This window comes from Muntiacus reevesi, chromosome 19 (assembly GCF_963930625.1).
Source record: "Muntiacus reevesi chromosome 19, mMunRee1.1, whole genome shotgun sequence".
Classification (NCBI taxonomy): Eukaryota; Metazoa; Chordata; class Mammalia; order Artiodactyla; family Cervidae; genus Muntiacus; species Muntiacus reevesi.
This window is the reverse complement of record NC_089267.1, coordinates 57,049,913-57,059,471: the sequence shown is the minus strand read 5'-3', so window position 1 is coordinate 57,059,471 and position 9,559 is coordinate 57,049,913. Positions and strand designations below refer to the sequence as shown.

Sequence of the window (9,559 nt, the reverse complement as noted above, 5' to 3'; positions counted from 1 at the left end):
TCAAGCTTCTTTGCCTAAAGAGTCTGGGAAGTAAAGGAGTGAAATGATCTGGATGAGAACAAGCAGGATTTTATTTTTTTTAATTGAAGGATAATCACTTTACAAAATTTTGTTGGTTTCTGCCGAACATCAACATGAATCAGCCGTAGGAGTACATCTGTCCCTTCCCTCTTGAGCCTTCCTCTCATCTCCCTCCCTAACCCACCCCTTTAGGTTGTTACAGAGCCCCTGTTTTTTTGTTCCTAAATTGTGTTAATTGGAGGATAATTACTTTACAATATCTTGATGGCTTCTGCCATACATTGACATGAATCAGCCATGGGTGCACACGTGTCCCTCGATCCCAAAGCCCCCTCCCAACCTCCCTCCACAACTTATCTCCCGGGCTGTCCCAGAGCACTGGCTTTGAGTGCCCTGCTTCACGCATCGAACTTGTACTGGTCATCTCTTTTACCTACTTGTTTCAATGCTACTCTCTCAAATCATCCCACCCTCACCTTCTCCCACATAGTCCAAAAGTCTGTTCTTTACATCTGTGTCTCTCTTGCTGCCTTGCATATAGGGTCATTGTTAGCATTTTTCTAAATTCCATATATGTGCATTAACATACTGTAATGGTGTTTCTCTTTCTCATTTACTTCACTCTGTATAATAGACTCCAGTTTCATCTACCTCATTAGAACGGAGTCAAACTCATTCCTTTTTTATAGCTGAGTAACATTTTTTGTGTATATGTACCACACTTTCTTATCTGCCAATGGACATCTAGGTTGCTCCCATGTCCTGGCTATTATAAACAGTGCTGCGATGAACATTGGGGTGCACGTGTCTCTTTCAGATCTGGTTTCCTCGGTGTGTATGCCCAGCAGTGGAATTGCTCGGTCATACGGCAGTTCTATTTGCAGTTTTTTAAGGAATCTCCACACTGTTCTCCATAGTGGCTGTACTAGTTTGCATTCCCACCAACAGTGTAACAGGGTTCCCTTTTCTGCACATCCTTTCTAGCATTTATTGTTCATAGACTTTTTAATGGTGGCCATTCTGACCAGCATGAGATGATACCTCATTATGGTTTTGATTTGCATTTCTCTAATAATGAGTGATGTTGAGCATCTTTTCATACGTTTATTAGCCATCTGTATGTCTTCTTTGAAGAAATGTCTGTATAGTTCTTTGGCCCACTTTTTGATTGGGTTGTTCATTTTTCTGATATTGAGCTGCATGAGCTGCTTGTATATTTTGGAGATTAATTCTTTGTCAGTTGTTTCATTGCCATTATTTTCTCCCATTCTGAAAGTCAGGCAGCCTTTTTAAAGGGCAGCCTCTATTCAGCTCTAGCCAACAGTGGCTTCAGCAAGCATGATGGGACAATGTTGCTAGAAATCCAACTTTCTCAGAAAAATCAGAGATTTCAAGAGTTTCCACAAGTTCTCGCACTTCTGTTGAATTTCTGGGAATTATATATCCAAACAGAGGGATGTGTAGTGCCTGGAAAATAGGTTATGCAATATACTGGGCTGGCCAAGCCAATCAATGATTGTCATGTCCATAGTTCCTAAACTGGTCCTAAGTGGTTCCTTAGAAAGTGCCTCGCCATCCTGGCTCATCATTCTCGGCAGGAGAGTCCCAGAGAAGATCTAGTAAGAAAGTTCTGTTGAACCAGGATGATGGTGATGAATCATCCAATCGTCCAGTGAGAACCAATCCAAACTGGACCAACCAGCTTCCCTCTGGAGTTTGAACTCCAGATAAACAGTGTGTTAATTGGTAGTGATACTACGTCGAGGCAGAAATATACAAAAGCACGGAGTAGCTAAATCATGGAGATGACAGGACATTAGACCAAGCAAACATCTTCTGTTTGGGAGTCACAAAATAAACCTAGTTATCTAGGGTTGCGCTGGATGCTGAAGAAGTTTTGAGTTTCTTCATTCCAGATCTTTTAGGCACTGTACAGTAATTCCTATTCTTCCCATGAGTTCTGTGTATAAAGGTTTCCTAGGGCCCTATGAGGCCTGACATGTGGTCAGTCTTCTCTCTCTTAATACTGTGTCCGTATCATTAAAACAGATACCTTGTTACTTTAGGTAATCTGAGTGAATTCTTGCAATGAAGAAACACAACAATGTATTTATTCAGTGTTCTTTTTTTTTTTTTTTTAAGAGGTGATTTTCTCAAACCTTGATAAACTGCAAAATGCTTGTCCTAACTACTTCTTTTCTGTGATCCTCTGCCTTTCTCTCCAAATTGTTTTGATGTTTAAAACTGTTCTGTAATACTTACTAAGAACACTGTTTACTAATGGAAAAATATATCAGCAAGTCTAATTAATGTGCCAGTCTAAAAGTCTAAAAAATGTGCCAGTATTTTAGAGTGCGTGGGAAGCCTGGCGTGCTGCAGTCCATGGGGTGGAAAAGAGTTGGAGGAGACAGAACAATACACCTCAGGGGTGTGGCCCTCAGGCAGGTTACTTTATCTTTCAGTTCAGTTGCTCAGTCTCGTCTGACTCTTTTCAACCCCATGAACTGCAGCACGCCAGGCTTCCCTGTTCATCAACAACTCCTGGAGCTTGCTCAAATTCATGTCCATCGAGTCGGTGATGTCCTCCAACCATCTCATCCTCCGTCGTTGTCCCCTTCTCCTTCTGCCCTCAGTCTTTCCCAACCTCAGGGTCTCTATCAATGCTCTTTGCATCAGGTGGCCAAACTATTGGGGCTTCAGCTTCAGCATCAGTCCTTGCAATGAATATTCAGGACTGATTTCCTTTAGTATTGACTGGTTGGATCTCCTTGCAGTCCAAGGGACTCTCAAGAGTCTTCTCCAACACCAGAGTTCAAAAGCATCAATTCTTCAGCACTCACTTTATCTTTAGAGACTTTATGTATCATTTACATCTACAAGTAGATAGAATATCTCCTTTAAAGGATTGAAGAATTAAGTGATAATAGATGAAAAAGTGCTTTGAAAAAGTAGAAACTCTAACAAAAACAAAAGAACAATTAGCTCATTCCAGAGGTTCCACAATCTTTGCCTGCTCTTTTCCACCAGCTCTTGCTAGGCTATACTTTTTACTTGGATCTTAAACCCAACTTCAGTTTAGAGACCTGAGAACTTCAATTAAAGGTTCTCTAAGATCTTTGACAACAAAATCTTTTACAGGGATTCCCAGGTGGCTCAGTGGTAAAGAATCCGCCTGCCAATGCAGGAGACATGGGTTCCATCCGCGGATGGAGAAGGAAATGGCAACCCACTCCAGTATTATTGCCTAGAAAATCCCATGGACAGAGAAGCCTGGTGGGCTACAGTCCATGAGGTCGCTAAAAGAGTTGGACACAATTTAGTGACTAAACAGCAACAAGATCTTTTACAGGACTGGAAGTATATGACTCCCATTCATCCCATGATCATGAACAATTTACTATGTAGTAAGTGTTGGAAACACAAAAATGAGTAAAATCCAGTAAAAAACGTGAAATCCAGCAATGAAAAATAATGAAATGTAGCATTCACAAAGTTTATATAAAGTTATTAGGAAGCATCATTCTGGCTATTGCCTCTTTTCGACTCTGCTATCAATCACAAAATACTTCTCAAGCACACAAAGCTGAAGAATACTGATTAAACGGTGGTAAGATACAGAGAAGTTGAAAGATTATTGTGGCATTCTAATAACCTATAATCTAGTGTTGCAAGCAGTACGATGGTGTTAAAATTTAGCCTTGCCTAACGTGGAGTTCAAATTCTGTTAGCTTACTTATTGTATGACATTTGACAAGTACTTTTTGCCTCTCTAAGCCTGCTTTCAGGATTCCCTGGTGGCTCAGAGGGTAAAGAGTCTGCCTGCAATGCAAGAGACCTGAGTGTGATCCCTGGGTCAGAAAGATCCCTTGGCGAAGAAAAGGGCAACCCACTCTAGTATTCTTGCCTGGAAAATCCCATGGAAGGAGGAGCCTGGTGGGCTACAGTCCATAGGGTCACAGAGAGTCGGACACTGAGCGACTTCACTTTCACTTGCAAGCCTCTGTTCTCTCCTGCTAACCAGGGATAAAATATAGTATTTATTCCTGAGAGTTCTTTCGAGGTTCAAACGAGATAATTTACTTAAAAAACAGGTCATGGCATATAAGTGCTAGATATATAGCCACAATTCTTTCTGTGTGAGCGCAGTACGGGGAGATGAAGAATTTCTATCAACACAGAGCAAGTAAAATGCAGTGTGTCGCAGAACTGTTTCACTTTCTCCCTTCGAGACGCAACCTTCCTCCTTTGCTTCCTTCTCAGTACCAAGCACTGTTTCGCGATCCAAAGTCCCACCGTATGCAGTCAGCATTTCCAACGCGCAGTTACGGATTATGGAGAACTTTTTATATATTAAGAAGTGAGTTTCATCACGTCACTCTCTTAATTTTTGTCCCGATTACCATGGCTAATGAGCAGCGTTTCTCTCCCAGGTTAATGAAAAAACGTGAGCCACACTTCATCAAATGTCATGTAAATGTGGACTGGTTTTCCGACTGCGAGGAATGAAACTCTTACAACGTACTCTGAAATCTTAAAATTAAAAAAAGAATAATTGCACGATAATAATGCGATTATGTTGGGCTTGAAATAAACACTTCCCCAAGGTCAGTGGCTGGGGAGTAGGCGTCAGTGGTCTTGACGCTTTCGGATTCTTTCTCCCTGGCTCCGGCCCCCAGCCCCCACGCCCAAAGCAGCCTAGATCTGGCTGGCTGATCACGCTTTCAGGGCAAAGTGCGAGGGTAAGTGAGGGGGAGCCAGGGTGGGGGGCTGGGCAGGCGGGGCTGAAGCGGAACTTCATTGTTCGCGGGACCGACTCTTCCCGACAGAGCCCGTCGGCCGCGCCTGCGCAGTGCGCGCTCTTTGTGCCCGGCTGCGGCAGCGGGTTGTTTGTGTGCGTCTCTTCCAGGCGGTGGAGGCGGAGCCTGATGGGCGTGACCTGCCCTGTCGCGCCCCGATTGGGCTTTCTCAGGAAGGTGGGCGGGCGTAGGGCGGGGCTTCAGATAACAACACTCAGAGCGGAGGCTGGGGAAATTTGTTGCTGCGCCGCCACCGCCCGAGCCATGGCCCGCGACTCACTCCGGCTCTCTTAGCAGCAGCCGCCGCCAGCGCCGCCGCCCTGGGGTCTGTGGCCTCGCTCGCTCCTTCTGCTCCTGCCGAGCCACTTTTCCGCTCAGCGCTATGACCGTCGTTTCTGTGCCTCAGCGGGAGCCGCTTGTTCTGGGCGGCCGCCTTTCGTCCATGGGCTTCTCCAGCCGCGGTTACTTCGGCGCCCTCCCGATGGTTACCACTGCTCCTCCGCCTTTACCCCGGATCCCGGACCCCCGGGCGCTACCTCCCACCCTCTTCCTCCCTCACTTCCTAGGGGGAGACGGTCCCTGCCTGGCCCCGCAGCCTCGCGCCCCGGCACCTCTTCCCAGCTGCAGCCTCGCCGCGGCGGGGGGCACCCCTCGGGCGGCACCAAAGAAGCGACGAAAGAAGAAGGTGCGGGCCAGCCCGTCGGGGCAGCTACCCAGCCGCTTCCACCAGTACCAGCAGCACCGGCCGAGCCTGGAGGGCGGGCGGAGCCCCGCGACGGGCCACTGCGGAGCGCAGCAAGTCCCGGACCAGGCCCAGGCCGCCGCCTGGGTCCCAGCTCCTGCGACCGCAACCCGAGCTGAGGAAGCGAGCCCCTTACTTGGCCCGCTGCCGCCCGCGGCGCCCGGCCAACCCTCGCTGAGAAGAGAGGTGAGGGCCGCGAGGGGGGCAGGGGGGCCGTTGGCGTTCCGGCCGCGAGGCGGCCACGGCGGGCCCCGAGCTCTGGGGCCCTGCGCCGGGGGGCGGGGGCCGGGGGCCGGGGCGAGGGGCGGCTGTTTACTCGGGAGGGAAGTTTCCGTGACGCCGGCTCCCTTCTGGCTGGGGGGAGGGGGAGGCTTGCGCTGGCGCCGCTGATTGGCTGCGCGGAGCCGGCCAATGAGCGGAGCCGCTGCGCCCAGCAACAGCCCGGATTTAGAAGGCTGGCGGCCTTCCAGGGGGTTTCGGCGTCGCGGGCGCGCGGGGCGCGGGGGAGGGAAGCGGCCCGCGGGGCTGACGTCAGCGCGCGCTACGTGCGGAGCGCTCCGGCGCCCATGAAGGAGGCGGGCGGGCGGCGATGGGGGCCCGCGGCGCGAGCCGGCCGCCGCTAGCGCCCAAGCCGGCCGGGACGCGCGTCCGGCCTCTGGGCGCCCCGTGTGGGGTGCGCAGCGGGCCGCCAGCCGCTCGCTCGCGTTGCCTCTTTGTTGCGTTGTGCGGTGCCTGGTGTGGGGCGCCGCTCCTTGCCGGGCCGGCCTCCTTAGCTGTACTTTTCCACTTTGCAAGTTGGCAGCGGCGACGGTGGAGCTGGGTTGTCTCTGAAGCGGTAATTCTCTGTGTCTGTCGGGTGAACGGAGTTGACGGTTTAACCGTCCCCACTGTGCCAGGCTTCCTCAGTGGAAGGCAGTGTTATGCCCAAACGGATGAACTTTTCGAAAGAAAAGTTATCAGTTGAATTGACGTTATGATGCCCAGTTGCTGTTAAAGGACTAAGATAAAACTGATTAAAACTTAGATGGTATTAAGTCGCTAAGGTAACATTTACATCGAAATAAGACACTTTTCCTTTAATTTCAAAGGTTTTCATAATAATGAAAATAAGTTAGTGCCATTTGTTGAAAGAATGTTTGTTTAAGAGGTTTGTAGCTTATCTAGCTGTGCCCTTGCAAAAATTAAATTTGTCCACTGTGAGTCCTAAAAATTTTGTATAGGTTCTTTTTTCAACTCCATGGCCTTCCCTGGTGGCTCAGACGGTGGAGAATCCGCCTGCAGTGCGGGAGACCCGGGTTCAGTCCTTGGGTCGGGAAGATCCCCTGGAGAAGGGAATGGCAACCCACTCCAGCATTCTTGCCTGGGAAATCTCATGGACAGAGGAGCCTGTCCGGCTAGAGGCCGTGGTGTCACAAAGAGTGGGACACGACTGAGCGTCTTACACTTCCATGGCTCTTCTGAAGTATTAGTGATAATGTAAAAACGAGCTTTTATACTTGTTACATAGTAAGATTACTTTTTCTAGAACCATATTCGAATCTGGGCGCGCTCTGGTGCAGTTACCACTTTTGACTTCCTTAAGTTACCTTGTGCTCTGGCTTGCTATTTGTGTCCTACTTCCCTAGGGCATTAGAAGTTTTGAAAGGACAGTGATCTAACAGATTATCTTGTCTTTCCATCCTCTCATCCTTTCCTATAAGGATCACTTGAGTTAGGAAAGTGAGTAGAATTAAGGCAGTAAAGTTCTTGAAGCAATTGTTAAAACAGAAAGTAGGGGGCAGGCGGAAATCGCCTTTACCGTTACGTATAAAAGTGGAAAGGATGATAGAGTTTTTTTAGTATTTAAGTTTCTGAAATTTTATTTTCAGAAGCTGGGAGATCATTTTTAATGTATATACTTAGTAACCATTGTCAAAGCATTTTCTCACTCCTCACATTTCCTGGCTCCTGCTAATCATATTTTTCTGAAATATTTTTTCGAGTACCTGTCTTACAAGGTAGATAGTGTATCTGTTAACATAGTTTTTCTTTCAAATCTGCCAAAGCATTTGAAAATTTCTCTTGGAAAACTCCGACTGTAAAAACACTGACCTTTGTTAGGAGAGGTTGGCATACTTGTTTGGCAGAGAGCTCATTACTTTTCTTTCCAGAAAGATGAACTTAGTTACCTTGGGCCTTTTACTGTGCGTTTTAGAATCAGCTCATACAGTGCACTAGTAACAGTGATTTAACTATTTTCAGTGGTAAAATTAGATGTGTGCATATTTGGACATGATTGCTTAAGTGCAGCAAGCACATTTAATCAAGACAGTGAATGAAAGTCCAGGAGAACTTTAAAAAAAAATAAATAATAGATACATGGTGAGGTTCATGACTGCTTTTTTATCATGAGACTGTATTCACTTTTATTTTTATTATGTTCCTTGTCTTTGTAGGTTTTAAAATCAAAGATGGGAAAATCGGAGAAAATTGCCATTCCCCACGGCCAACTTGTTCATGGTATACCCTTGTGTGAACAACCAAAGATAAACAGACAGAAAAACAAATATAACTTACCACTAACCAAGATCACCTCTGCAAAACGAAATGAAAATAACTTTTGGCAGGATTCTGTTTCATCTGATATAATTCAGAAGCAGGAAAAAAAGCCTTTTAAAAATACTGAGAATATTAAAAATAAGCATTTGAAGAAATCATCATTTCTAACTGAAGTGAGCCAAAAGGAGAATTATGCTGGGGCAAAGTTTAGTGATCCACCATCTCCTAGTGTTCTTCCAAAGCCTCCTAGTCACTGGATGGGAACCACCATCGAGAATTCCAACCAAAATAGGGAGTTGATGGCAGTACACTTAAAAACTCTCTTAAAAGTTCAGACTTAGATCTCAGTATGTATGTAAAACATAGTTTTTCCAAAATCCCTGGACTCCTTGAAAAGAAGTGGTACAGAAATGGAAAATTGCCTTGTTAACATACAAGGGCAGAAGATGAGTTTAAAAAATTACAAACAGCTTGTATTATATTTTATATTTTGTAAATACTGTATACCATGTATTATGTGTATATTGTTCATACTTGAGAGGTACATTATAGTTTTGTTATGAAAGTATGTATTTTGCCCTGCCCAAACGGTAGGTGTTTTGTATATATACAATGGAGAAATTTTAAGTGTGCTAAGGCACATATAAGACCGATTTATTTGCACAAGGTACTGAGATTTTTTTCAAGAAACAGCTGTTGAATCTCAAGGCGAAGATCTCAATGTGAACAGTTTACTAATGCACTACTGAAGTTAAATCTGTGGCACAATCATTGTAAACATAGGGTTTGTCTATGTTTCTCTAAATTGATTTCTGCCTTCTAATCTGTAATTACTGGAAAACTTCTATTCCCATTTTTACCAAACTTAATTTCTGGTTTTTGGTTTATATCCATTCAGATTTAAAATTTTAATGCCAACAAAATCGGTTGTAATCAAATTTTAAAACAATAATAATAATTTGGCCCCCCCCTTTTAAGTCTTGACTCTTTGTGTGTGATTGTTTTTCATGTTTGAATGTGTAACTAGGAGATGGATTTTAGCTTTCCATTTCACTGGCTAAATGTTTATACTAATTGTATGTCCTCTTGAAATTTGGAGAGTCTAATTTAACACTACTACCTCTAAGGGGAGGAATTCCCCATGTTACCAATGGAAATAGTTGTGGGCAAAAGTATAGCTGATTTAGTTTATAGCTTAGAATATGTTTTTATTTTTGAACTGTTTCGTACCATTTGACTTACCACATTTACAATGAAAGAAAATGGCACTTGTTTGGTTTTCAGATTTTGTTTTCAAACTTTCAGTATACTGGTTTTCAAAATCAGTATATTGATACTGAATGGGATACTTGAATCAAAGCAAATATAACATGTTAAAATAATAGATGGAGATTTTGGAATCTGAAGCTTGCTTGAAGTTACTGTAGCATATGTGTTTTTTACTTTAAAATTCAAACTTCTA

At 45.1% G+C, this 9,559-nt stretch overlaps 1 protein-coding gene across 1 annotated transcript; it reads left to right on the top strand.

The window, feature by feature from the left end:
* Window positions 1-5,039: 5,039 nt before the first annotated feature.
* On the top strand, window positions 5,040-9,074 carry PNRC1 (proline rich nuclear receptor coactivator 1). Its single transcript, XM_065911310.1, has 2 exons — window positions 5,040-5,745; window positions 7,995-9,074. The coding sequence occupies exons 1-2, from the start codon at window positions 5,200-5,202 to the stop codon at window positions 8,436-8,438; spliced, it is 990 nt and encodes a 329-aa protein (XP_065767382.1). The 5' UTR covers window positions 5,040-5,199; the 3' UTR covers window positions 8,439-9,074.
* Window positions 9,075-9,559: the final 485 nt, after the last annotated feature.

Coding starts and splice junctions, on each gene's coding strand:
- PNRC1 (XM_065911310.1), top strand. CDS start 5,200: ATGACCGTCGTTTCTGTGCCTCAGCGGGAGCCGCTTGTTCTGGGCGGC. Junction 5,746..7,994: donor AACCCTCGCTGAGAAGAGAG/GTGAGGGCCGCG, acceptor TTGTCTTTGTAG/GTTTTAAAATCAAAGATGGG.